General features: G+C 56.5%; 11 protein-coding genes across 11 annotated transcripts; 4 read left to right on the top strand and 7 right to left on the bottom strand.

Moving 5' to 3' along the window:
* Positions 1–608: 608 nt before the first annotated feature.
* C8Q71DRAFT_853541 (phosphoserine aminotransferase) lies at positions 609–1942 on the bottom strand (the record flags this gene model as incomplete). Its single annotated transcript, XM_047926954.1, has 3 exons — positions 609–703; positions 759–769; positions 825–1942. 3 exons carry the CDS (start codon positions 1940–1942, stop codon positions 609–611), a joined length of 1224 nt encoding a protein of 407 aa, XP_047784084.1.
* A 962-nt stretch (positions 1943–2904) lies between these two features.
* Positions 2905–4084, bottom strand: C8Q71DRAFT_232755 (uncharacterized protein). The gene is made up of 3 exons (XM_047917170.1): positions 3827–4084; positions 3686–3772; positions 2905–3634 (listed from the first exon to the last, which is right to left on the bottom strand). Exons 1-3 carry the CDS (start codon positions 3932–3934, stop codon positions 3116–3118), a joined length of 714 nt encoding a protein of 237 aa, XP_047784083.1. The 5' UTR covers positions 3935–4084; the 3' UTR covers positions 2905–3115.
* Positions 4085–5271: 1187 nt separating this feature from the next.
* Positions 5272–6353, top strand: C8Q71DRAFT_699889 (uncharacterized protein; the record flags this gene model as incomplete). Its single annotated transcript, XM_047920094.1, has 3 exons — positions 5272–5851; positions 5917–6057; positions 6112–6353. The coding sequence occupies 3 exons, from the start codon at positions 5272–5274 to the stop codon at positions 6351–6353; spliced, it is 963 nt and encodes a 320-aa protein (XP_047784082.1).
* A 385-nt stretch (positions 6354–6738) lies between these two features.
* C8Q71DRAFT_853538 (histone-fold-containing protein) lies at positions 6739–7399 on the top strand (the record flags this gene model as incomplete). Its single annotated transcript, XM_047926953.1, has 5 exons — positions 6739–6750; positions 6808–6982; positions 7046–7150; positions 7202–7324; positions 7377–7399. 5 exons carry the CDS (start codon positions 6739–6741, stop codon positions 7397–7399), a joined length of 438 nt encoding a protein of 145 aa, XP_047784081.1.
* A 223-nt stretch (positions 7400–7622) lies between these two features.
* Positions 7623–8971, bottom strand: C8Q71DRAFT_672888 (mitotic checkpoint regulator, MAD2B-interacting-domain-containing protein; the record flags this gene model as incomplete). The annotated part of the gene is made up of 3 exons (XM_047919685.1): positions 7623–7766; positions 7819–8249; positions 8302–8971. Coding segments are annotated over 3 exons (1245 nt in total), but the record flags the coding sequence as incomplete, so codon positions are not given.
* A 72-nt stretch (positions 8972–9043) lies between these two features.
* On the top strand, positions 9044–14165 carry C8Q71DRAFT_232214 (uncharacterized protein). The gene is made up of 21 exons (XM_047917169.1): positions 9044–9451; positions 9512–9609; positions 9661–9915; positions 9968–10380; positions 10429–10588; positions 10644–10746; positions 10793–10949; positions 11002–11068; positions 11119–11209; positions 11267–11376; positions 11432–11523; positions 11576–11795; positions 11846–12108; positions 12160–12257; positions 12317–12511; positions 12568–12743; positions 12802–12883; positions 12932–13095; positions 13149–13289; positions 13339–13406; positions 13459–14165. Exons 1-21 carry the CDS (start codon positions 9130–9132, stop codon positions 13778–13780), a joined length of 3597 nt encoding a protein of 1198 aa, XP_047784079.1. The 5' UTR covers positions 9044–9129; the 3' UTR covers positions 13781–14165.
* On the bottom strand, positions 13884–14437 carry C8Q71DRAFT_699888 (uncharacterized protein; the record flags this gene model as incomplete). Its single annotated transcript, XM_047920093.1, has 2 exons — positions 13884–14138; positions 14189–14437. The coding sequence occupies 2 exons, from the start codon at positions 14435–14437 to the stop codon at positions 13884–13886; spliced, it is 504 nt and encodes a 167-aa protein (XP_047784078.1).
* Positions 14438–14466: 29 nt separating this feature from the next.
* On the bottom strand, positions 14467–15737 carry C8Q71DRAFT_735623 (uncharacterized protein). Its single transcript, XM_047922492.1, has 3 exons — positions 15465–15737; positions 15173–15416; positions 14467–15117 (listed from the first exon to the last, which is right to left on the bottom strand). The coding sequence occupies exons 1-3, from the start codon at positions 15605–15607 to the stop codon at positions 14635–14637; spliced, it is 870 nt and encodes a 289-aa protein (XP_047784077.1). The 5' UTR covers positions 15608–15737; the 3' UTR covers positions 14467–14634.
* A 336-nt stretch (positions 15738–16073) lies between these two features.
* Positions 16074–18406, top strand: C8Q71DRAFT_877850 (uncharacterized protein; the record flags this gene model as incomplete). Its single annotated transcript, XM_047928432.1, has 10 exons — positions 16074–16090; positions 16156–16312; positions 16366–16383; positions 16436–16531; positions 16582–16608; positions 16671–16771; positions 16830–16838; positions 16890–17393; positions 17445–17588; positions 17650–18406. The coding sequence occupies 10 exons, from the start codon at positions 16074–16076 to the stop codon at positions 17936–17938; spliced, it is 1362 nt and encodes a 453-aa protein (XP_047784076.1). The 3' UTR covers positions 17939–18406.
* A 285-nt stretch (positions 18407–18691) lies between these two features.
* On the bottom strand, positions 18692–22944 carry C8Q71DRAFT_699834 (ubiquitin carboxyl-terminal hydrolase-domain-containing protein; the record flags this gene model as incomplete). The annotated part of the gene is made up of 16 exons (XM_047920089.1): positions 18692–18949; positions 19001–19248; positions 19307–19441; positions 19496–19782; positions 19838–19950; positions 20001–20119; positions 20169–20229; positions 20289–20594; positions 20648–20952; positions 21003–21253; positions 21304–21413; positions 21465–21717; positions 21771–21973; positions 22027–22228; positions 22278–22595; positions 22649–22944. 16 exons carry the CDS (start codon positions 22942–22944, stop codon positions 18692–18694), a joined length of 3465 nt encoding a protein of 1154 aa, XP_047784075.1.
* A 139-nt stretch (positions 22945–23083) lies between these two features.
* On the bottom strand, positions 23084–25636 carry C8Q71DRAFT_735609 (uncharacterized protein). The gene is made up of 5 exons (XM_047922491.1): positions 25326–25636; positions 25093–25261; positions 24966–25018; positions 24550–24890; positions 23084–23311 (listed from the first exon to the last, which is right to left on the bottom strand). Exons 2-5 carry the CDS (start codon positions 25215–25217, stop codon positions 23201–23203), a joined length of 630 nt encoding a protein of 209 aa, XP_047784074.1. The 5' UTR covers positions 25218–25261; positions 25326–25636; the 3' UTR covers positions 23084–23200.

Here is a 25636-nt window from a genome sequence, read left to right as displayed (position 1 = left end):
GGACAGGGACTCGACAACGACAGATGGTTCCCTTTCTTTTTGTCGCTCCAAACTCTACTGTACACTACTCCCGAAGCTACGGCCGACGGACATGCGCAGCGACCGGGGAAGTCGAAGCAGGAGGAAGAGAGTAGCACAGTTATTTGATGTCTACATAGAGCCCTGCCCTCAGCGACATTCAATGGAACAAACGAACAAAAACAACCTCACCACGGCATCACAGCAATTGAGCCAGACGTGGTATTAGCAGACCTTTGCTTTGACCCGTCCTTGCCACCGACCAAACCACGTAAGTTGTCTTCTATGGCGCAACATGCGCGCGGGCCAACCATCAACGCACACGCATTCATGAACAGCTCGTGATCGCTCTGACTGAAGTACTGAATGCTAGGTGACAATGCGGTCAGGTCGGGCAAGGCATATTGATGTACCAGTCGGCTAGTCGAACTGCTATTTGTAGCATTGCAACACGGGCAGCATGCATAGTTGATTATACAGGTGTCTAAGCTACGCACCAACATGTCAGTGTGTGAGTTCAGGCCACGAGATGAACACTCACGATACATGTACGACGGTTGAACGTTGAACGGCGGCCCTACTGACAGATATCACGCGCTGCGTTCTGCGATAAATTGCTTCGCGTATTCAACGAACTGATCGACTTCCGGTTCCGTGACAGCGTTGTAAAGTGATACTCGGATCCCTGTAGAAATCAGTCAGTGCCAATGAGGTTTGACAGTTGGATCTGCCAGACTGACCTCCAACAGACCTTTCAAGGACAGTGTGAGCACGAGGAACTGCGAGAGCAAATGCGATCATCATACCTGTGACCTTTCAACCCCATCATGCCCGCTCGCTCGGCACCCTCGAGGAACGCCTTCTCAGCGTCCGGCCCGACGACCTCGAAGACGACGTTCATCCAGCTGCCCGAGCCCTCCTTTACCTTGCGCTTGAAGACTCCCTTCTCCTGCCCTTCCCGCAGCACAGCATACACCTTCTCTGCTTTCCGCTTGTTCGTCTCCTCATAGTGCTTCAAGCCTCCATGCCTCTGCATCCGTTCGAGCACGAGACCCGAGATGTACATCGGGAGCACTGACGGCGTGTTGTACAGGCTCCCCGAGTCTGCGAGGGTCTTGTAGGACATCGTGAGCGGGACAGGGCTCGCACCGAGCTTGGCTGCTGCGTCCACGTCGACGATGCAGTCTTCTCGGACGATGAGGATTGTGAGGCCGGCAGGACCAATATTTTTCTGGGCACCAGCATAGATGATAGCATGGTCCGCAAGGTGCGGAATGGGCCTGCACATGAACGACGAAGAGTAGTCCGCGACAAGCGGGACGAGCCCACCGTTCTTGCCCAGAAGGTGGAACGGGAACGACGCAGGCGACGCGTCTTCGTGCGAGAACTCCACGCCATCCACCGTCTCATTCTCGCAGTAGTAGATCAGCGCAGGGTCCTCCGAGAACTTACACGCGTCATGCGGCGGGATGATGTCGAACGCCTTGCCGCTCTCCGAGAACGTACGCGAGTCGACGACGACGTTCACCCGCGCGCCGCCCATCCTCTGGGCTTCCTCCACAGCCTTCTTGCTCCACGAGCCGGTGACGACGTAGTCGAGGACGGTGTCCTCCGCGGCGCGCTCGGGGTGCAGCAGGCGGTGCCGCGCGAGCATGTTCAGGACGACGGCGGAGAACTGCATCGAGCCGCCGCCCTGCGTAAAGAGGATGCGGTGCGTCGGGGGCACGTCGAGCTGCGTGCGGATGAGCGACTCCATGTTATTCACGAACGCCTGGAACTCCTTCGAGCGGTGCGAGAGCTCGGCGATGCCGATGCCCGTGCCCTGGAAGTTGAGCAGCCCCTTGGAGGCCTCCTCGAGGACGGACACGGGCAGTGCGGACGGGCCTGCGCCGAAGTTGGCGACTCGAGCATGTTCTGAGCTCATGGTTGTCTGTGCAGGGAGAGGAACGGTCGAGGGTAGACAGGGATGGGGGAGGAGGATGAATAGGACGCACCTGTGTATATGGAGTACTGTACCTGGATCTCCAACGTAAAGCACCTACCGGGCGTCAGAAGGCTGCGTCTCAGGATGCTACGACTGTGCCTTGTGTCGTGAAATGAGAAGACGTTGCTTGCGACTCGTGCTGCAGGTGGTGGTCTGGTTGTGACTCGACCGGAGGAGTGCTGAGGCCCGGATGGCCGTCGTAGTCGAGACTCGCCATAATGACGCGAATATGTCCAGTAGATGGCACCGTGGTGGGCCTCGCTCGGGCGATATACACATGTAGGGCAGCCAAGGAGGCTCAGAACGCGCATGGATGCGAATCGAAGTCACAGAACATCATATACACTCAATGAGAACGCAGTTCGCGACATGCGTACACAGATGATCATACAAGTACATCCGGAGCATGCCCGGGCACAGTGACACTAACTATAAAGCAGAACTATGCGTAAGAGTACGTATTCGACAGCGTCCATCGTAGCGGGAGACTTTGAAGGCAGTGAGCATTGACAAAGGAATCGGTAAGCTTTAAGCAGTATTTGTACAGCGACGAACACGAACACGAAGCAACGTGAGCTGGAGGCTAGCGAGAACGGCGACTGAACTATAATAACAATACGTATCGGACAGCATGAACAGGACAATCGTGGTGGTACATCAACTCGTAATATGGAGCGTCCAGGTGAAAACATGAAGCAACGGAGAAGATCCAAGGATCAAGCGAGCGATATCGCAAGAACAACGTCGGCCTCAATCCGACAGACGAGTATCGATGGCAGATTCTTGGTAGGGAAGATGAAGGCAAAAACAATAAATGAAGTGCTGCGAGACTGGATGAGGCAGCACGGATAGGGCGAATAGGCAGGGCCATGGCTAGGGGCGAACAAGAGGGCCAAGGATTATATCAACGGCTTGTACGCGTATATCGGCTGGGTCGGATGTGTAGATTGGGCGAGCGGAAACGATCATAAGTCATCTGGCGACTTGCTGGTGAGGGACGTGAGGATAGGCAGCGAATACGGGAGGCTTGAATAAGATTAGATGGCGTGCAGGCGTGAATTGGGTACGGTGGCGACGCATATGGTCGCATAATTAGTCGAGTCGTCGCGGACGTCACGGCGAGAGCGCGTCAGACGGTGGCCAGTGGTCGTCGAGGTCGTTGAGGGCAGGCCGAAGACCAAAGAAGCGGACGTCGGATGGTACGAAGGCCTCCCTGATCGGCGTGCGTGGCGTCGACGGCAATCGATCGGAAGGTAGCAATGCGTATACGGGCAGCTCCAGCAGGTCTGGTGGCGCGTAATCGGGAGACCTGCCGGGCGGGTGCGCGAGGGGGTTCGATCGCAACGATGACTTGCGCGTACGTACGGGACCGCTGCAGGGCGGTGTCGTGCGCATATAGTCACCCATTGGCATGGGGAGGTCCGCGATGTCCATGGGAAGCGTGCTCTCAGGCGTCCGGTCAAGTTGAGAGATCCATGGGATGTGGTCAAAGAATTCGGGTCCAGCAAGAGGGGACACTGGACACTCTGTTCGCAAGCAATGGCGGCGTCGAGGAGAGCGGACGGAGTTGAACGTGACGTTCCGACGTCTCTTGTTGTTGACCGAGCTACACGAAGGTGTAGGCTTGGACGCCTAGGGTCGCGTCAGTGAACGACGACACACGTCGAGTGCACTGGATCTTACCTGGGATCTGCTGGCGCGGGGATCGAAGAGATCAACGGGTGTCGAGAGTCGAGGAGGGCTGAAGAGCCGCCTTTGCGGGAGTGCGCGCTGATGGAAGCGTGATGAGTCGATGGGTCCAAGTGGACACGCGACGGCGGTTACGATGTTGTCCTGCGGATGGGGCGAGGGTGTTGCTGGTCGACGCGATGAGGAGAGCAGACGCGGGTTGAGCGCGGAGCGTGGCTGGGGCGAGACGATAGGGGCGGCCATGGCTGGGATGGCTGGGGGGTGTTGAGACGTGTTCTACAAGCGTTGAGGCGGTGGGCTACGGATACAGGTGGAGAGAACGTTGCAGTTATATGGATGGAAATCAGAGGGAAAGAATTGACATTGTCCGGGGCGCGCTGGAGAGAGGACAATGGGGAAGGTGAGATGGCGGGCACGCGAAGGCAGCGAGCCTAAAGAGGGGCCGAGAAAGCCGCGCGCCGGGCAAGCGGTGCGGATCTGCCAGACGCGGTTGTGGCGACTGCAATTATCGGCGTGTGAACGGAACACCCGCGAGATGGGCCGATGCGATGGCTGCGATGCGCACACAAGCGGCGCGAAGAAGACGAGCTGGGACGAGGTTGTCAGGGGCTGCTGCGAGCGGGGGAGCAGAGGGGCGCGTGTGTCGGCGGTCGCGTTGCGGACGCGAGTCAAATATACGAGGCCGTGGTGGAGGCGGTTGCGAGGCGAGCAGAGAACTTGCAGAATTTTGGAGAATTTTGGAGAATTTGGAGAATGCGGCGCGTCCACTGGGCCCGCGCGTCGTCACACCCTGATGTCACGCGTCCCGCCGGCAAGCAAGATCTCCCCGATCCGTCGTCCGACTCGCGTCCCATCGCGCGTCTCCCAGCATGCAGCCCGCGCGCGTATATAGTACGCCAACAATTGTCAATTGTCTGCGTCAGCACACGGGTCGCTCAGCAATTGTGAATTTGGGAGTCATCCAACACGCATGAAAACACGTTGACTCACCGTGGCACTTAGCCGCAGACTATAGCCTAACAGTCCCACGGCGTTCATTGGTGTGATAGACGTGCTAGATGCGCAGCCGATATTTTGTTTCCGTTGAGGACACCTGCGCCACCACTCCATCGCCCGAATGGAATTCTTGGGATCCATCATGGAGCGGAGCGCGACCGGACCAGAGCGACGGACCAGGCGGAGGATGACTGAACTAGCACGGGGATCACGGCATGACACGTCCTCCAGAAATGTTAGTCTGTAGACGCCGAAGGTCTATAGCACGGCACGCACCGTGGGCACGAGGCTCTGGGTCGGCCGACTCTACATGTACACGTGGTTCCAACTGCGTACTCACGCCGCTGCGACAGCTGGGCGATCGTACGCACCTACCGCCGCTTGCTAGTTGGCATCGATCGTGCGGAGAACTTTCACCTGCGTTGTCCCGACATCTACAGAGGTCGCGCCCGGTCAGTGAACGGATACAATCTCCGCCCAAACAGACTTAAGTTGACATGGAGACATAGTAGCAAATCGGCGTCATGCATAGTATCGCATACAGGACTCTCCATCGTACGGTGGACGTCCACTCTACTAAGCGCATGCTAGTGCACCGCTTGTGGCCGACGTCGTGCGCTCGCCGCTGCAACTCCTCACTGACAGTGACCGGAGAAAGCATTGCGGCGCTCGACCGGTGGATCTCGTCAACACTCAACCGGGGACTTACCTTGACGGACACACTGCGAGGAGAACATCTGTCTGATCTCTACGTTACACTGCCCACGCGCGACGCTGCCAAACTGAGGCAGCCATATCTGTGCAAGACAGGCCAAAGCCTGGGCTACGGACACCACCTTGTCTTCTTCCACCCCCGGAATCCCGAGCGCGTTCTGCGGTGGGACGGTACGGATGCCGACTTCTGTCCACCGGAGCCGTTCAGCCGGCGCATGTGGGCGGGCGGCAAGATGAAGTGGAACGAACCGCTGTCCGTTGGCGAGAAAGTGATCGCAACGAGCACGATTGCCTCCGTGGAAAAGAAAGGATTTGAGAAAGGCACGCCGATGGTGTTCGTCAAACAGAAACTCGAATACCGGAGGAAGCATGCACAGCATGCCGCCATCGAGGAGGAACGCTCGCACGTCTACCTCACTGCCCCGGGTAACAGGCGAGGAGTCAGGACGGGTGCGCCATTACCATCGCAGTCTATTTCATTCCTCGTTGATTCAGTGGTCTTGATATCACAACAGTTGACGGCGTACCTGGGGACCCCGATTACCGATTCGAATACCTACCGAGTGCCACCACTCTGTTTCGGTTCTCCGCTCTAACTTTCAATGGGCATTTCATCCATCTGGACCGTGAATACGCCGCAACGGAGGGATATCCTGGTGAGCCGGAGCAAACAGCCTGTACCCCGGACAGCACTTATAGTCCTGCAATAGAGCGACTTGTACACGGGCCACTCACCGCGCTCATGCTCCTCGACGTATTCTCGATGCAGTTCCCGGATAGCATGATCAGCAGCTTCGAATACCGAGCTGTAAACCCTTTGATCGTCAATCGCAAGGTTGCAATATGTGGCAAGAAACATACAAGCAACAACACAGTGCAGGTGTGGGCGGAGGACGTTGAGACAAAGGCAATAGGCATGGTCGGCCAGATCAACTTGCACAATAGCGCCTGAGCACCATATGTGGGTGTATCTGTAACGTCGTGTACCACCGAAATAGTGTTCTCCATCGTCGAGCGTCCCGGAGTGTGAGGAGTGAGGAAGCCGCAGACATGTCGATCGCCGCGACAGCGGTGAGCGCTTGAGCGCCGACCGATCTCGAGACGCGTTGAATGATACACGATCACGTGGTTACGCGACTGTGGCTTGTTTAACGCGTTACCACGTGATGCACGTATACCTGTGTTTAAAAGGATTCAGCGCGCCGCGACCGCCTCTCAACCTCTCTTGTCCGCCCTCCATCATCATCACCCTCTCACTCTTCCTTATCAATATCAAGTATGTTTCCCCAACTGTATAACGCTGCGTCCTATTGACAACACTCGCGTAGACAATAGCAATGGCCCCCAAGGTGAGCTGACCTAGCCACATCGGAAACTCGTGGAAGGGTAACTCAACGCGTCCATAGCCTGTTTCCACTGCCTCGAAGGCCCCTGCCTCTACCACCGCATCCAAGGCTCCCGCTAAGACCGAGAGCAAGGCCGCGAAGAAGACTGCAACCAAGCCGGCGGCGGGTGGCGACGGAGAGAAGAAGAAGCGCCGCAAGGCGCGCAAGGAGACGTACAGCTCGTACATCTACAAAGGTACGCATGTCGAATGTCGTGATGATTGGCGGTCGTATCTGACACGTTGATGACGCGTTGTAGTCTTGAAGCAGGTGCACCCCGACACGGGTATCTCGAACAAGGCTATGGCTATCCTCAACTCGTTCGTCAACGACATCTTCGAGCGTATTGCGACGGAGGCTTCCAGTAAGCCCACTCTTTCAATGTTCGATGCCTAGCTCCAGCAGGCTCTTGCAGAGCTCGCGTCGTACTCCAAGAAGTCAACCATCTCGTCGCGAGAAATCCAGACTGCTGTTCGCCTCATCCTCCCGGGTGAGCTGGCGAAGCACGCGATCTCGGAGGGCACGAAGTCTGTGACAAGTGAGTCGTCCATACATCCGCCACGTACGTCGTATGCTCACGACGTGTTCAGAATTCTCTTCGTCACAGAAGTGATCTGTATTATACCGGTTTACGTTGTCTATCTCATGTCTGTATTTCTACACTATGGTACATTCCTAGGCCTATGACGTCGAGCATATGAAAGATTTCTGTGGTTCATCGGAGTAGCAGAGCAACTGAAATATGTGAATGAGGCAGTATATTGTATGACTGCGAGCTGCTCAGAACCCTGGTTGTGGAGTGTCAGTGCGAAGGTTGACCGGGGAGCTAGGGTTGACTTACCATACTTATTGCCTGCCTCCTTCCTATTCCTCCGTCCCTGCGCGATCCTCTCTTCCAGAGCATCCCGATTCTGGTACGCCTCTGTGAGCAGTGTGGACAGTTGATGCCGAGTTCGTGCTCTGCCACCAAGAGCGGCACCCTGCAATAGGTTTTAGCACAGTCGTCGTGTAGAGCGGACAGCGGAATCTTACCTTGACATTCATCTTCGGTGCAGCAGGCACATCCGCTCCACCCGTCGTCAACGCCTTCTTCTCTTCTATCTCCTGAATCTCCTTCTTTGCCCTCTCCATCTCTGAGATCGCGTTGACCTCCTGAGCGCCCTCGGTCTCGAGGTCCTCGAAGCCTTTGCCTGCGCCTTTCTCCAGCGCACGCACGTGGTTGTCGTAATCCTTCTTCCACTTGTCGTAGAATTTGCGGTAGTATTCGGGATCATACGCAGCCCAAGAGCCAGAGGGTAACATATAGTAGCCAGGATACGGGTCCTGGGGCGTAGGATCTGGAGGGGCGAAGTCCTCTACCTTGGGGGCAGACGAGACACCCGGTATCAGAGGCAGTTTCGGTGCAAAGGATGATGGTACGAAGGGTGTGGGGCTTGAAGTAGATGAAGATGCAGCAGGCGAGCCTACAATATCGTGAACAATCAGGAGCAATGTGGATCCCGGGATAAAACACACCTAATGAGAAGAAGTCGACGGCCGGGGCCGAAGTAGCAAAGCGAACCGCTATCGGTCGCTCTGCCCTTTCCTCCACAGACACATTTGCCTTGCCTTTGACAAGAGACGGCGGCAGGAATGGTAGCGAAGATGTCGCCTTAGGTGGCTCTGGTTCGTCAGCACCGTCTGCGGACACATCCTGGTCATCCTGGTCATGGTCGGGGACGTCCTCTACGGTTGCCGACTTGGACGACCGTACCGACCCTGTGTTGAATACGAGGCCAGGTCCACGACCGGCGCCGAGCACACGCTCCGGAGCAGCAGGTACTGGCGCCTTGTTCTTCGGAGCCGGCAACATGGATAGCAAGCCTGACGAGCGTGCCCCAGGCTCTATGCGAGCCTTCTTCGTAGGCGGTCCGTCATCATCATTCTTATCATCTTCTGGGGGTAGCTCGGGCAGGCCAATGGTTATCTTCTTTGACCGTTTCGTTTTTGGAGGAGGTAGCGAGAGACCGCTTGCAGATTTGGAGCTCGAGGCAGTAGCGCTTGTTCCATTGGATGGCGGCGGGAGGGCGATTGACGACTTCTTCGTAGGTGGGGGAAAAGATGCGGCTAGAGATGACTTCGAAGTGGTCTGAGTAGTCTGAGTCTCGTTGTCGCTGTCGCTGCCGTAGCCTTCGACGCCGAGCATGGCGGTGAGCGTCGGAGTGAAGTCGAGTATGGGCGTCTGCCTGACGCAAGCGCGTGATCAAGCACCTTGTGCGACGCGTCTGCGACGCGCTCGCCGCTTCCAGTCGGTGGCTTCATCTTCTGCAACGACGCGACCGAGAGCCGACACAGCATAACGCGATGGCGAGCTTTGCATCCTCGCCCGCACCTCGTCGCACCGTCGCGAGACATACTCCCACACGTCAATCTCCGCCTGTTCGAAGGAAACGAGCAAGCCAAACGCCTGGACCCTCTCGCCTCGCCACTCCCTATGCAGGTCGTCATCCAGACCGCCTGTCCTCTGTCATGGACGACGAGTCCGAAAAGTCCGGCATGGACGTGGACGACGACACGGAAATTCGTGGACTGAAGCCCGAGACCATCTTCGCGAAGTCGCCGGAGCTTACCGCCACATTCTACTCTCATCTTCCAGTCGAGGTGAAGCAGGTGCTGAAAACAGCAGGTAGTGTCGAGCATTGTCCCATGTAACACAGATCATATTGAACGCTCTGGCACTCTGCAGACTTCCTCCGGGACGCCTATACTGGCACTGTGGATGCGTTCACCGGATATGCTGTGGTTTCTTCACAACAAACATGTTTTGTTTGGAAGTATGCCCAGGTATGTTATGTCCGGCTTGATACTTTTCAGTCGCGTTCTCATCAAGGAAAGGCATTGACGGGCACCCCGACTTGCTACATCTTTCTTTGCCCCACAGGTGGCACCAGCTACCCTATGGACACACCCTTCCATGTTCTTGTTCCGCATGGCCCGTCTCGTGAACCCGGACTTATCATCATATCTCCGAGAGGTCAAGTACGTTTCTGGGATGGCCTTGGTCCTGGTCTTTCTGGTGGAGATAGCTTCGCGTTTTCGATCATTGAAATGGAGGATGGTGAGACAGTGACCGCACTGACGCGCGCCGACGTATGTCTCAAGTTACCGCTGCCTGATCCCCGAGACTCATAACTTGGACTAGCCGCACACATACCTTGTCTCAACTTCCTTCGGTAAACTCTGGCGTCTCACCCTGACCGCCAGTGGGGGTGGACACAGTCTGAACTTTCACCGGTTTGGCCGCTCTCAATCAGGACTCTCGCTCACGCGTATCATTCCTGGGCTTTGGTCTGCACCCAAGCTCACACCTCAGCCGGGCTACGTGAATAGCATCGCCATTGGCGAGCGAACCTTGGATGGCTTGGGTCAAGATATCTGGGCAATTGTCGACCTGCGTGTTCAAAGGTGGAACATGTCATTCGAAGGATGGGAGGAACTGCTCCTCGAGAAGGATGTATCCGGCATCACTGGTGCGGCCATCAGACAGGCATTCCCAACTGCTCCAGCGGACGATGCAGAACTGAATCTTGAGCTGCTGGACTTGAAAATGGATGGGTGAGCCGCTGGTAATGATACTGTCATTGGAAGCTAATCATGATTTAGTTCAAAGGACCTGATCGTTCTAATATCTTATGCGGGCGAAGAAGACCCTACAGCAATGGATGTGGGCAATAACCCTAGACGAATCTACGCTATCGTTCGGCTACAAAGTACCGCAGACGGCTTCAAAGTAAAGACTGTACGAGCGGTGCCATACCAGAGTGTAAGCATGGCTGTTACAGATCAGAGGCTGAACTGAAAAATAGTCTTGTATGTAGATCTCGACCTCCGGCGCCCCTATGCACCCTCGATTACAGCGCATTCATAACGGCGAAGTGTTTGCCATCCAGTTCGGCGACGCCGTGACCATCTGCGCCATAGGTCAGTACCATCTTGCCCGTTTTGTGTTCGATCTAACGCATGTCAGATGCGGAGTATATGGACAGACTCATGCTAAAGTCTGCTACTGACCGCACGCTGGGTGTCGGGGTGATTGACGGAGAAAGCGAACTGCTTATTCTCACCGCCGCTACCTTGATGAAAGCCTACATCAATATGAAACGTGTGGCTGAATTTGAACCTAAGTAATGCAGATTACTTTTGTCCGACTTTCCCCAGCTAACACTCTTTTGGCAGGACGGGTCGGGCCGACCTCATTCAGTCTACAATGACACAAGCAATTCTCTACGGTTCTCATCCAGAGGTGGACTCGTACCTCGCTTCGCCGCCTTCATAACTCATCGTCATTTCCAGAACCCCCTGCATTTCAGTTTCCCGCCAGAGATTGACGCAGATGCTCTGATGTCTGGAGCCGAGCAACTCAGTCTAGCCGTGTTACAATCAGGTTCGACCTTTTCCAGGCTCTGATTATTGTAGACTCAATGTTCGCTTCTTCATACAGACTCAGAGATTGTGCGGCCCAATCACGATTTGCAGGCGCAGATGGTCGGCCGTAAAGAAAGACTACAGTTCCTCATCCGCTTTATCAATGAGAATGGTGTCTTAACGAAGGTGAAGATCACACTGCTGCGTGCGTTGCAGTCTCATGGACGAACGGTGGCTTTAGATGTCCCAGCGTAGCCGACAGAAGCTGGCTACAAATGACGAGAAGCTCTATGCAGCGCGTCAGCTCTGGTCCCGTCATGCAGAGTTCATTGGGTAAGGTGGACCACCATTCCTCAACAAAGCAATTCACCGATGTAACACCCAGGACGGACCATCCGCGCACAGTGTTGTATGATGCTGTGTACGCTTACATGGAGTCTGTCGAGGAGGGCTACCATGAAGACTACGTCAGGGCCTTCTTCCGACTGAAGGTCCACGACATTGGCGGCCTTCTCCCACATGTCATGGAGACTGTCCGCCAGGCGTCGCGCGAACACTCCCAGAGCCTGTTTGACGACATCTGGCAGGCGGACGAGATCGTCCTTGTAAGCATCGAGTTCATCAGGCGCATTGCACCGCTGATCGCAAAGAGTAGACGATCCTCCAGTCAGCACTTGATCACCGCGACCTGAATAAGGGGGTATATGGCCTCGAGTATCCACTCATCGATCCATGGACGAGTCATCTTACGGCATGCAACATCGTGGCGGAACTATTTGGCACTACGGACAAGCTCGTCGAAACGCCGACAGCAGATCCGGATGCAGCGGAGTCTAAGAGTCGACCAAGATCACAGCTCCCAGAGTTGGCTGTCTTGCTCTTCACTTGCATACAAGAGCACCTCGATTGGCTTAAAAGGCACGCTGCCTCATCTCTTGCGACACGCGGAGGATGTTAACGCCTTGATAGCCCCCTCGCGCATGATATAATCGCGGAAGCAGATCAGCAACAGCAGGACGTCGAGGACAAGTTCCGACAATTGCGGCCCGCCGTCCTAGAGACACTACGTAAGGTGCTCCACCGGATACACACTCGACAGTGGTATACTCACGATACTATCCCCTAGGACGACATGGATTCGCAAGTCAGGCATTCCAGCTGGCAGAGCAGTACCGGGACTTCCGCAGTCTTGCGTCGCTGTGCAACAAAGATACTCTTTACCCTCCACAGGACAACCCGAATGCGGCGCGGATCCGGTTGTACGTCGACAAGTTCAAGCAGGACTTCACGACGGAGTTGTATCGATGGTACATCGAACATGGTATGTCCCCATGTTGGCCCCTAAGAGCGCTGTATCCCGACGCGATGTCCATTCAGGGGAGTTGCGGACGCTGTTTGCGCAAGAACACGATCAGTACCTTGACGAGTTCTTCGCCGAGAACCCTCAGCCGGACATCTCGTGGGTGCATGACCTTGGCCAGGCACGATATGGCCCCGCATCGGACGCACTGCTTCATGTGGCAAGCCATGCGAGTGAGCTCGAGGTCAAACATGTAAGTTTTTCCTTGTGGTGTCCGTGACATAAGAGATCAATCGACTTTGTCTCTCCAGCTTGTGCTTAGTATCGGGAAGCTCTCGCAGCTTGCGCAACTGCACGAGGAGAACGGTATAGTCAACCAGGATGTCCTGGATGGTACGTCCGATCCTGTTGTCTCATACGTCTATTTGACCTTGGCTGCAGCGTTCCATGATGGCCTTGACTTCGTCAGCGTACATGAAACATTGCTTGAAGATCTCAAGTCCGCCCTCGCCTCTCTGCGCGGCAAGCAGCCGTTAGAGATACAGATCGAGACCATTACGCAGGCGAAAGTGTCGAAAGTGTTCGATTGCGTGGCATTGCAAAACGTACGACCTCATATAGTCACTGGTGGCTAGTGGTTGATTGTAGTCCGCAACAGGTCTTCCGCCTCCTCGTCCGCCAGCTACTACAGGGCAAGGCGTTGTCTGCAGAAGACGTTGCTGACGTCCTCAGCTTAAAGGATAACACATCGAGTCCGGAGGGTTTTGCGACTGCTCTGCAGATCCTAGCTCGCGCGCAAGTAAGTTCACAACAGTGCTCTCCAGGACATCACTCATGCCGTTTCACAGACCATCCCTGATGCGCGGAAGGTATCCGCCTTCCGCAGCGTCTGGAGGCGGATCTACATCCATGACGAGTAGGTTCATCAACATCCTCCTGTATCGCAAGCTCACCCTAATCCTTCCCAGCTGGGAAACCATCCGCCATACTGTCACCGTCTCCGACGCCGAGCTCAACGCGCGCTTCCGGGGCACCGCGCTCTACGCCGCACTCCAAGCGACGCTACTCGCGCCGCACCCGCCCACAGGCTACGTCTCCTCGCCCACCGAGGCACTCACTGTGCCCGACCCGGCCGAGATCGCGCTGCGCTGGCCGGGCATGTCGCCCGACGAGGTCGAGGCGGTTGCGGACGACTGTCTGAGGGAGGCGGAGTATTTGGGGGCACTGAACTTGGAAGGGATGTACCAGAGCATGCGGGAATTGGTTGCGGAGGATGCGGGTGCGATGTAGCCATACTTACAGCAAGTCTCGTCCCATACCGTTTGAGGCCATAGTGTACGTAGTGTCTGCGAAAGGGGAATGAACGTCTGTGTTACCCTTTCTATCCCCGTTGCTACTGTTGCCTCCCGCCCCCAAACGGATCCGCGATCCTCTCCATCGCCCTCTCGTACGCGAGCCGTGCGCCGAGGAGCACGCTCGCCCAGTTGCGCCTGCGCCACTCCACGCTGTATGCGCGTTGGCGGTCCGCCTCCTGGTCCGCCCACCGCCTGTAGAACTCGGAGAGCGCGAACTCGCTGTCCTCGGCGGAGCACGCGTCGGGGAGGCTGTCGAGGAAGGCGCGCTTCGCCGCGTTGAAGCGCAGGTTGCTCTGCACGGTCGTCAGACTGCGGTGCGCGGAGGAGGGCGGGGTGTGCTCACGTCGGTCCAGAAGACGTGGTTGTATGCGTCGAGCTGTTGTCGTTGCATCTCCCACTGATATTCTGTCGTGTCGCCCGAAAACTCCCTCAGTGAGTACGGGTGCGTGACGCCCGTGCGCGGCTCGGACACCGCATCGTCGTAGATGACTGGCCGGAGGTTCGAAATGGGATCGGAGGGCCCTATGATGTACCCCCGGATGAGTGTGGCATGGAGGCGGCGTGCGTGAGGACGGAGCCCGCGAGAGAGCATGGCCGTCCGGAGGAGGATCGACGGGCGGGGGTCATGTGATGCCGACTTGGCGGGGGACTTCAAATGTGAAGTCAAATTCATTTTGGTGAGGGCATTGGGGTCCAGACAAAATGAAGGACAGAGAGAATGCAAAAGGATACATTCAGAGGCTACGGTTCTAGGGACATGCAGACCCTGATGAACAACCCGCTACAACCTCAGTGTCCACCCGTCGCCGTCTCCGCTGTATTCTCTACCACCTCCTCGGTCTTCTGCGCGTACACAGATGTTGGCTGGAAGGCCCCGGCAGCCACCCACGAGCCCGCAAGCAGACCTAGCAACACCCAAAGGCCGCGAACCTCATCTGAGTCTAGAGTCCGGGAATGCGACTTCTCTCCAGAGGTCTCCGTCTTCGCGGCTACGTCGAAGGCCTGGTCGGCGACCTTGGAAGGCTTGAATGACGTAGGGAGGTTCAGGTCATCCACTATGTCTCGCCAGATGCTCTTGTTCTCGGACTTTGCGGGGGTTGTATCCTCCTCCACGTAGGCTTCGTCAGAGGACAGGCTGTGCGTTGGACCGCCGCCGTGGTGGGTGGCGGAGCCTGCTACGGCGACCATCTTCGGTGCAAGCGCCCCGGAGTCCGTAGAAGGCTGAGCCTTGGGAGCGGAGGCGGAGGCGCCCCAGAGGTCTGGGAGCAAGGGCTAACATGGCCGTTCCGTCAGTACTTCTTCCACGCGTCATGGGAAGCGGACGCACGATTTGTACAGGTGTCTCAGGGTCTGGCTGCGAGACGTCTGGGAGCGCGACTCTCAAGAACTCCCTCGGAAATTCCTTGGGCATCGGGGGTGGTTGGGAGGTGGACGGGATGCCTGGCACCTCTGCCGTAGATGCGTGGCGAACCTGCTTGGGGACGTTGGCAGAGACGGCGGGGCCGGGGGTGACGGACTTGTGCTGGTCATCCTGCCGGAGGCGGGTGACGAGGGTGGCCTTGTTGCCCTGCCTGGACGAGGGTGAGTGCGATACGGGATAACGCGCTGGACATACGCACAGGGAGAGGCCGCGTCTCTTGGCCTCCTTCTTGAGCTCGTTGACGGTCTCGGACTCCCATGACTTGGTGAGGAGGACCGTGGAGACGAAGCTGCGGCGGGCGGGCACTGTGCGCAGGGTGCGCTGGAGGGCGGTGCGATGCATTTTGGCAAGAGGGAGGACGGGTCGACTGTCGGGCGCGTGCGGCAGGCGTTGGTCCGCTGGTGATGTCACCGACGCAAAATGCAGCCCGAAAAAGCCGCCGATAATGCGGCCGCACGTGATCGCAGCTCGGGCCCGGACCGCTCGCCGCCGGGGAGGTCGCGCGCGTCGGGGCGGGCGTCCTCGAGCATCGCGGCGACGGCGAGCAGGGCACACTGCCGCACAGGGCGAGCAGCGACCGCGTTCTCTGGGACATCGCCATCGGGATCGCGGCTATCCAGGCTGATCAGAGGGCTGAGCGGCGCAGAGAGCGGGGAGCGGTGTGACTGGATCTCGCCTCGTGTCTGCCCGCCTCGTGTTTCCGACCCACTCGCGCCTTTTGAGGCGTACATGATCCTGGCCCGCGCTGCACCGTCCTGCAATCTCTCTTCATCTCCCACTCACGTTCCCCCTCTCTTAGGTCACGGCCATGATTCTTTCTCCAGCGTGCGTGTCCCCCGTGTCCTACCCTCCCCATTCCCGTCCGCCCTGACCCGACTTCGCCATCACAGTGCGTCAAATGCAAGCCTCCCGTCCCAGGGCTTCTGGGGCAGGTTCAAGACTCCCAAGAACAAGGAGCAGCAGCTGCCCCATAGACAGCCAGAGATGGCCCTGGCAAGGCAGCGCCTCCTCACCCTCGCCTTCGGCGACATGGAGACAATTCGGATGGTCGGTCTCGCTTAGATTTCTCGTCTAGATGCGAGGCTAACTTGCACGCCCAGCTACCGCCGACCTTCATGGTATGTCTCCCTTGGCACTCACTCAGGCTGCGATGCCTGACCAGCTGTGCAGGAACTCGACGGGCTAGCTCGAGACTGGGTCAAACCTCCCCCAGATGTCATGTACAGTCTCCGAGTGCCGACCGAGTTTGCGTCCCTTCATGCATCAGTGAGTAGCATGCGTCGTGTGCCATGACTGATCGCTGACTGTATGCGCAGCGACTGGTTGCAGGACCGTATATCTATGTGGGTATATGCGCTGTGGCGTCTCCCATATCCATGTTTACTCAACTGTCCGTGGCTTGCAGTTGACTGGAGAGGACTCCTACCAAATTGCGACGATGGGGGTGCAGGGTCTACGAGTAGAGATCGTCAGCGACGGTCCACCCCCGCCCGAGGATGAGCCTCCGTGAGTTCAGTACCACTGTTCCAAACTTCCTATAGCTCATGAATTTGCCGCTGGACAGTCCGCCGCCGTACGTGCATACTTAGTTTCTTCTAGGCGCAGATCCTGACGAACGATCTAGGCCTCCGCCTGTGCTCGAGATGCCAGCGACCTTCAGTCTGGAACTGAGTCCTGGTCAACAGGTTGCGCTAGACACAACCGTGACATCTGACGAGCTCGACATGGCGCGCATGGAGGACGGCACGACGGTTGACGGCTCCTTTTGGGGCAAGCTCGACATCGTGCACTCGGGCGACACGCACCAGATGGAGTTCTCCGGAACGCGTCTCACGAACACGGAGAATGTCTCGACGGACCTCATCGTCGACGCACGCGTCATCAACAAGCTCGCTGCGGTCGCGAAGCCCTCCACGGCCAAGTGCCATCTCAGTGTCCTCGCGCCGACACAGCAGTACGTCGACGTTGTGCTCTCCCTATCGCCCTACTGGAAGCTGGGCATCACATGGCCGCCGGCGGAGCCGGTTGACGAGAACAAGTTCAAATACTTCGTGCGCGTGCACCCCGGTGGTGCGATGGAGCATTTTGAGACCGAAACGACTGTAACGTCCCTGTATTACGAAGCAGTGTAAGTGCTTCTCGCCGATTGGGTCGGGTCCGGTTTGCTGACGCTATGCAGACCCGATCCCGCTATGGTAGAGCCGACCGAATTTATCTCTCCCAGAAATAGCTATGCAATGTCCTTCCAGGACTTCGTGCCGCATCTCTTCAACGTCATGGGCCAACTCGGCTTGTCTCTGCGCGCCCGAACCGACTTTGTCCAGTAAGTACATCGATCTTCTTTGACCGTTCCCATCCTGACGCCACTCCGTCCCGTCTTCCAGAAACAATATGAACGCCTTGACACAGCACCGGAACATCGCCTACAGGTTCATGAGCCCCGCCAAGATCGCGTCCGCGGTGGACATCTCCGTCACGGCGGAGAACTGCATTTTCACGCGGCTATTCCTGATGTTCCGCGGCGTGTCCGACGACGAGATGACCCTGTTTTCAGGCGCGGGCGAGAAGGAGGCGCTGGCGGTCAACTGGCGTGCGCACGTCGCCTGGACGGAGCACAGCAAGGACCCAGAGCAGTTCCGTGTGCTCGAGATCTCGATCCTCGAGGTGACGTAGACGCGGCGTGCCGCACTGCGCCAGCCTCATTTATTCAGTATTTTTGGTGATTGTTGTGTGTTCTCCTCGATTTAGCCTCTTGATTCTTTCTTCTCTTCGCGTCGTTGTTGTCTTCCGCTGGCATCGCATCTGTCTCCTAGGTTATCACGGCTGCTTCTCCTTTCTCCCCATCTATATTGTCCAATCCTGGTCCTGGTCGCCTCCCCATCCCCACCTGTAGTCTTATTGCTCATCTAGTCTCCGTCTTGCGCGCGCGCCTTCGGCGGTCTCGTGCGGATGCTGCACTGCTACCTACAGTGTATATCACGCTTTGGAATACGTACGTACGATATACCTCCTCCCACCACGGACAGAAGTCCCCCTGCTGTCTTCGCTGTCGTAGTAGTAATGATCATGACCATGTAGCGATTCCTTTCCCGTGTCTTCTCCTGATTCTTCTCTCCCCCCTCTCTATCTGCAGCTTCGTGTCTCCAGGGTCTCCACGCATTGTAGTGTTGGCTGGTCGAATGGTGCATCAGTGTGCTTTGGTCAGAAGCCTGGTCACTCACGAAGTGGAGGGACTGTTATGCAAAACCTCCAGGATGTGAGGTGATTCTGGATTGTACATGTCATTGGGTTGCAGGTGCGAGTCTCGTTACACAGCGTGACAGGAAAGCAAGCTACACGAAACAGCGACGATACAAATAACGATACAGGCGACATCGATTCATCACTTCCTCAACCGATCCACACCCCGCAGGTCCCCGCCCCATGTCATCTATTCCACGGCGGCGGCGAGAAGGGATGCGGACTGGGCGAGGGCGTATGATACATGTTCATCGGGTGCTGCCCCGAAAACTGAGTCGGCCCGGGCATGAGGGTCTGCATGATGCTCTGGCGGCTGTTCATCATGTTCGGAGGCATCATCTGCTGGCCGTTCATGTTCATCTGCGCCATCTGCGTGGCGACGTTGCCCACCATGGTAGGCGTGGCCGAGGAAACTGCCGTGGGCGGCGCAGGGGGTCTCCAGTTCTACACGACGTGAGTAAGGCGCGTGGTTCGGCAGAGCGGAGAGGGACTCACGTATTTTTTGCCCTCCCTGTAGAGCTCGTCTAGCTTCTCGTCGAACGTGTCCGCGGACTCGAGCGTCTGGTAGCCCTTGTACAGCCGCAAGGCCGACAGCGCGTCCTCGATGGAGTCATGCGTGTCCGTTTGGATGTTCTCGCCCAGGACGAACCAGGCGAGGAACCGCAGGGACAGACGTCGCTGTCGACTCGGCAAGAAGTACAAGTCAACTGTATCGATAACCTGTTCGGGAGGGACGAAGACGTCTGAAACGCTGTAAGCACGCCGCCGACCCTGTACTGTGATTGCAAGAGAGGAACGCACTGATTATTCGGAAGTCCTTGGACAGCCCATGACCGATGAATATGCAACCTAGGTCTACAAGAAGACGAAGCTTCTTGTACACCAGCTTCAGAGGTGTCAATGTATACCGTGTCATGTGGGGATCGAGATCACCGACTACAAACGCGTCAATGCCTAGCCCCATAAGCAGTAAACGACAGGAAGACCTACATCGTATGCCAGAGAACTCTGTCAGATAATCGACGATCACCTCACTCGTGTGGATGTGGTCGTCGATGAAGGGAAGCCCTTCACTCGGCCCCTCGCCACGCAGCACGGAGACACGCGCGAGGCTGAGACGAGCAGGGCGGAGCACCTTCTTGGTGCCGTCCGACCGGAACTCGGTCTCTTCCTGCTGCATGGACACGAACTCTGCATCGATAGCGACCAGTGTCCCGGGTTTCGGGAGTTCGTCCGGGCGGAGGGGCTTGTGCTTGACGTACTTCTTGTCTCGGGTCCTGCGCAACGGAATTTTAGAAAAATGGCACGAGGAAAAAAGGGGAGAGCACGAACATGGCGATGTTTGTGTCGCGGCAGAGAATCGAACGATCGATGGTCGTGGGCAGACCACTGAAGTCAAGTCGTTGGACCAAGTCGACACGTTCCAGGTATAGGACGCAAGGAACCTGTCAAGGGGATGAGCCAAAGCGGAAGCCCTATGAATGTTCTGTCTCACCTTCCAGTTAGACGGGAAGCTCAGCGCTTCCTCCTCAGCGATGCCACGAACGACGAAGTCGTTTAACAGATACCAGGAATAGTCATGATCCTGGTCGAACGTTCTCTCGGTGTCCGGGACTGCGGCTAGGTGAGCACCGGGTCATTGGTGTGAACGTAACACACTCACCTTTCACTATGGCCACCAAGTGCGACCCCTGGTCTTTCGTCACGACTTGCACGACCATAGCCTGCGCCATACATGAACGAGGTCAGGCACTATCGAACCGATACAAAAATAACACCTTACCCTCAAGTCGTATATGGCGCCCTCAGGGTCCTCCATCCCCTCAAGCTGACCGTGCAACTCGACAGAAGGCTTGAGGAACGTCTGGTTTCGATTGTCCCTCCAGACTTTGTGAGCTTCTTCCGAATGACATGCCGCGTTCACGGCGAGGAGGGGCGGCAGGTCTCTCGACCGTATCGACCGCTTCGACTCGAAGGTCGCGAAATGCTTGCAGGTCTGACACGTTGCCTTGTGTGTCGTTGGCCGGAGGAGAGACGTCCGAAGGAGAGACGCGAAGTCTGGATCGACGGATGGCTCGTTCGAGAGTGGCTACATGCTTACACAGTAAGTATTTTCGAACACACCCGAGGGGCAGTTCTCACCTTCCGAGGGTATATCATGTCAATGACATGTGTCATATTCTCCTTCTCTCTGACCGCCTTGCAGTTCGAGCAAGTGATGACGTTCTTGGCGTCGATACCCACCAGTTGTGTAATGGGTGCGGGTGCCGGGGAGATAAGGCCGGGCGACATCGCCGGTGAGGGGATGAGCACCGGGTTATGGGGGAACGAGTTCCCCTCCGAGCTTAGGTGGTCGACCAGGAAGCGGTGGAACGACTGGATCATATGCGCGTAGCTCAGCTCGGCTGTCTCCCGTCCGAAGTCTATTAGCTCAATGGCGTTGTTCACTGGCGAATCGTGTCAGTTACATGTCAGACGATAGACAATAGGGGCTTACTTTGTGCCAAGAAACCAACAGTCTTACAGAAGTTGCTCGCCTGACAGTTCGTACCCCGGGCGTCTTCAAGCATGCGTACCACAAAGCCTAGCTCGCACAAGAGACAATGCTCCCTCGGGCAGTCAGTGGCGATGTGAGACTTCGCGAGCTTCCGGATGGGGAGGGTGTAGTGCATGACCTGGACCATCGCGTTCGTATACGAGTTCGAGATGTGCGTCTCCAGTCCGCTGTAGTCTGTCCGGTTGTAGTACCTGGAAGGTGAGGTCAGTCTAATGCGAAAATACGTGCTGGCGAGACTTACGCGAAGTCAAAATCTTCTACACCGAACTTCGAGTACTCGATCTCAACCTTCCGGTACGGCCTCGGGATGACGTCAGGATCGTACTCGTATATCGGTGTGTCGAGTTCCGACTGAACCGCTATCAAAAGCCGTGCAGAATGAGTGAGATTATCGTAACATACCTCTTGTCTCCCTTTACCACTTCTAAACCTCCCGCCAGGCCTGCGCGGAGCGGTGACAGCAACGTTCCGCCTGCCCCGGAGCTCCTTCGGCAGCGCGGCATACGCGACGTTGTCATTGATTTTCATGGTGTTAAGGATGACCTGCGGGATCTTCGGAGGAGGTGGGTAGTGAAGTCCGTTCGATATGAAGTCAGGCGTCCATGACGAGAGGAGCTGCTCGTTGTAGTGGGGCATGCCAATGATGTTCAGGGGTCTATCATCCCGATTGAATATCTACTCCAGATGCAGGAGAAGGGACATACGCACGTCGTGTCCGTCCAATCGATCTCAGGTAAGGGTTCTGGAGTGTCTGCCCACTCTATAGGTCTCCCCTCAAAGCCATTGAAGGGAATGCTGGCGCCTTCCTCGGCGGCAGACATGAGATGTACAGCACCATCAGTGTCACCAAACGCTAGGTAAGCCCCTGTAGCTGAGACCGCTGTTGCGGTGATGTAGGAGGGCGCGTCGAGCTGCAGGCAAATTGTTGAATGCGCCTAGAGGATGCAGTCTCATACATGATTACCTGATAGAATTCATTCACGGTCGGGTTTGATGCATCGACAATGTTGACCAGGCCTTGATGCGATGTAATGGCAAGTGTAGACGGACGTTTCGGGATTATGTTGATGAACGCAGGACCGCTTGCAAACGGAAGGGGCGGCAGCGGCTTTAGCGCACGAATATCGTACACCTTCACCAGCGGGTCGGGATACGGTCGACCCTGTCTAAGATTGGAGTTGAGATACAACACTTCCAACAGACGAGTAGTATCACCTTGTGCCAAGACCAATAGTGTAGATATAGTTCCCGCTGGCTTCAAGACCCTGTATGCCGCCTATGTGGGCCCGGACAGAGTTGCCGCCGTCATGCCACATTACATTTCGAGGGTCGTGCAGCCGTAGAAAGCCATCGGATGAACCTGATACAAGATGCGTGCTAGGATACAAAAGGTGTGTTAGCACAGAGGATACAGGGGATCTTTGCACCACGGAACCCGTGTGCGAGTTGAGGATCATGAGCTCCGGAGTCGCGGTAGCGATCCCAAACATGCTGGTGGTATTGCAAGACATTGCCGTTACAGATACATTGGCTCTACTACACAATGAGGCCCGTCTCAGAGTAATTGAGGTAAAGTGAAGGCGCACCGGTGATTCCACTTGTTCACTCCGCCCTTCCCCCATGCTCCTACGCCTTCACTGGCCACCCCATACGCGCGGACATTGGAATCGCTCGCGACAATCCTCTTGACCGCGAGTCCACCCCCGATGGGAAAGGTGACACCCCGCATCCCCTGCGGGGTGTAGTACGCCGTCACGATTCCTGAATTGAGGCCAGTCCATAGCGTGTCCGAGACGGGGTCGAACGCCAAGGCAGTCACGGGCAGCGGAAAAACATCGCGTTGGTAGGTTATTGGCGCAGTCTGGCGATACGTGGTCGCCATCGCTGTCAAGGTGGGAGAAACGCCAGCCTCATGAACGAGGAGGGAGAGCGGTAGGAACAGCTGAGGGCAGGCGCAGACAATGGAACGCGCACGAGTCGAGTGAAACAATTGTAGCGGCGTGTGCGCGGATCTGCCATGATCACGATCATCTCAAGGAGATCTCATTCTCTACCGCCATCACACTTCCACAGCGCTACTATCCTACATCCTATGTACGGACTTCCTTCTCGTCGTGTATGCGACCTCCCTCGTCAAGTCAGTTGTATGGGGCCAGCAGCTGGTGCGTAAGACTGATAGTGGCTATCTCGCGGATGTCCTTGAGCTGCTGGATGGCCTCCGGAACCGTCTTCACCGTGTTCCAGTGAGCCTAGCATGCGAACTGCACATTCGTAAGTGTCCCCACGGCCGCGACAGAGCCACTTACGTCCACAGAGGTCCAACCAATAACCAACCCCAGCGTGTCATCCTTCTCAACAGTCGGACCCCACACTGCAGAGATCGCACCGTAGCTCTCGGGCAAGGCATTGACGGCCTTCACAAGCTCGTCGACCTTGGTTTCGAGCGTCTCCTTCGAGACACCGGGTTTGACCGTCATGTACGCGAGTTCGGTTGCAGGGGCTTCCAGGGCCTTGTACGGCTCAGCGAGCGGTTGGATGTGGATGACGTCGGGCGCACCGCCCATGAATCGTCCGCAGTGTTGGCCGAGAATCGGATATTGCACCGAATCGGCCCGCAGGTTCAGATGGTCCTGCAGCTCTTCCCAAACTACGCGCATGGTGCCGAAGTCGTCAGCCCGGATCCATACATGACAAGATATCCGTCCTTACCATTGTAAACGTAGACTTGCTTGGGGTCTTCCGTTTCCTGCCCATAGTAGATCCTGGTCGTTGATCAGCTTCTCGTCGATCTCACATGAAAGATAGGGCACGATCGTACTTGATGAGGCCCTTGCTGCTCTTCAGAAGATCAAATGCAGGTTGGACGAGGCTCTTGTCCTTGGGACTAGCCAAGAAGGCCTCGGCCACTGGCGCAACAGCGACTTCGATGCAGGGCAGTGCCATCTTTGTTCAGTGAATAGTGCAGCTGCTGGGAATGCAAAGACGTAGGGTGCGTCGGTTTCACGACTGGGAGGAGTTATATATACGTGGTCTGCTGAGCTGTTCTGAGTTCAGAAGGCGGCCGGCTGAGTCACGGGAAGTCGAGACACCAACATTAGCAGCATGCGTGAGTCGAATGAGACGATTTGGCATCCGAGTCTGCCCTGATTACGATCACCTCACCTGGACGATCTGCGGCCAGATCGCCACACTATCATCCGACACTGAGTACTGAGATTCCAACACATCCGAGGAAGGCTTCCTCTCGAGATACAACAACCTGAATATCCTACATCCTTCATGATTCCTCACGTCCCTTCCTGCTCGCCACAACCCGTCAGTTGTATGGCTCCAGCAATTGGTGAGTGAGGCTGATCGTGGCAATCTCACGGATATCCTTCAGGAGCTGGATGAGCTCTGGTACAGTCTTCACCGTATTCCAGTGAGCCTGCGATACAAAGTCAATACCTCAATAATCCCCATGGCCTAGACAGATACTGGCACTTACTTCTACAGAGGTCCATCCAATAATCAACCCCAGTGTATCGGCCTTTTCTACCGTCGGTCCCCACACAGCAGAGATCGCACCGTAGCTCTCGGGCAAGGCATTCACTGCCTTCGCAAGCTCATCAAGCTTAGTCTCGAGCGTCTCCTTCGAGACACCGGCGTTGACGGTGATGTACGCAAGCTCGGTCGCCGGGGCTTCCAAGGCCTTGTATGGCTCGGCGAGAGGCTGAATGTGGATGACCTCGGGCGCACCGCCCATGAACTGCTTGCAGTGCTTGCCGAGGATGGCGTGTTGCACCGGGTCCGCCTGCAAGTTCAGGTGGTCCTGCAGGTTCTCCCAGACTGCACGCGCGAAGGGAATGCGGTAAGCCCGTGCCTTCTCGCCCCCGATCGTGACATATGATGGTTCACACTCACCGGGATAGACGTGGACCTTCGTGGGGTCTTCGGTCTGTAGCCCGTAGTAGATCCTGTCAGCGTTCGTGATCAGCGCTTCAGCGACGAGCGTCACGTCGATCATGAGTCTAAGGAAGCTTAGTCCTACTTGATCAGACCCCTGTTGCTCTTCAGGAAATCGAAGGCAGGCTGAACGACACTCCTATCCTTAGGACTGGCGATGAAGGCCTCATTCGCCGGCACGGTCACGACTTCGATACAGGGCAGAGACATTCCGGGTTTACCGGGTTATGAGGCTGGGAATGGCAAAGTGTACGGTGCGTACTAGTAGGACATATACGCGACTAGGGTCTCCCGCTTATAAGGTGTTCCGAAAGCTAGCTGTGTCACGGGCACTGGCACTTGGGATATACTCATGCAATGGGCTCGATTACTGATATGCATACCGGTCTTTGTGAAAGGATGACTGAGCCGCTGCACAGTCCCCTGGGATGATAGGCCCATATGTATGTCCACGGACTCGGCATTCCGTTCCGCGGTGCCACGGTGGATTGAGCCTTGGGTCCGACGTCTTCCCAGTGTCCTATTGCACTAACAAGAACCATACACTAGGCCACACCCCCTAGACAAGTTAGGAAATGTATGCTCGCTGCGCTCGCAATGAATGCATCGTTCGAAGTCGTGGTTCGCGA

This window comes from Rhodofomes roseus (assembly GCF_022264815.1).
Source record: "Rhodofomes roseus strain CIRM-BRFM 1785 chromosome Unknown C8Q71scaffold_2, whole genome shotgun sequence".
Taxonomy (NCBI): domain Eukaryota; kingdom Fungi; phylum Basidiomycota; class Agaricomycetes; order Polyporales; family Fomitopsidaceae; genus Rhodofomes; species Rhodofomes roseus.
Note: the sequence above shows the minus strand (reverse complement) of the source record. Positions and strands in the feature narration are given on the sequence as shown.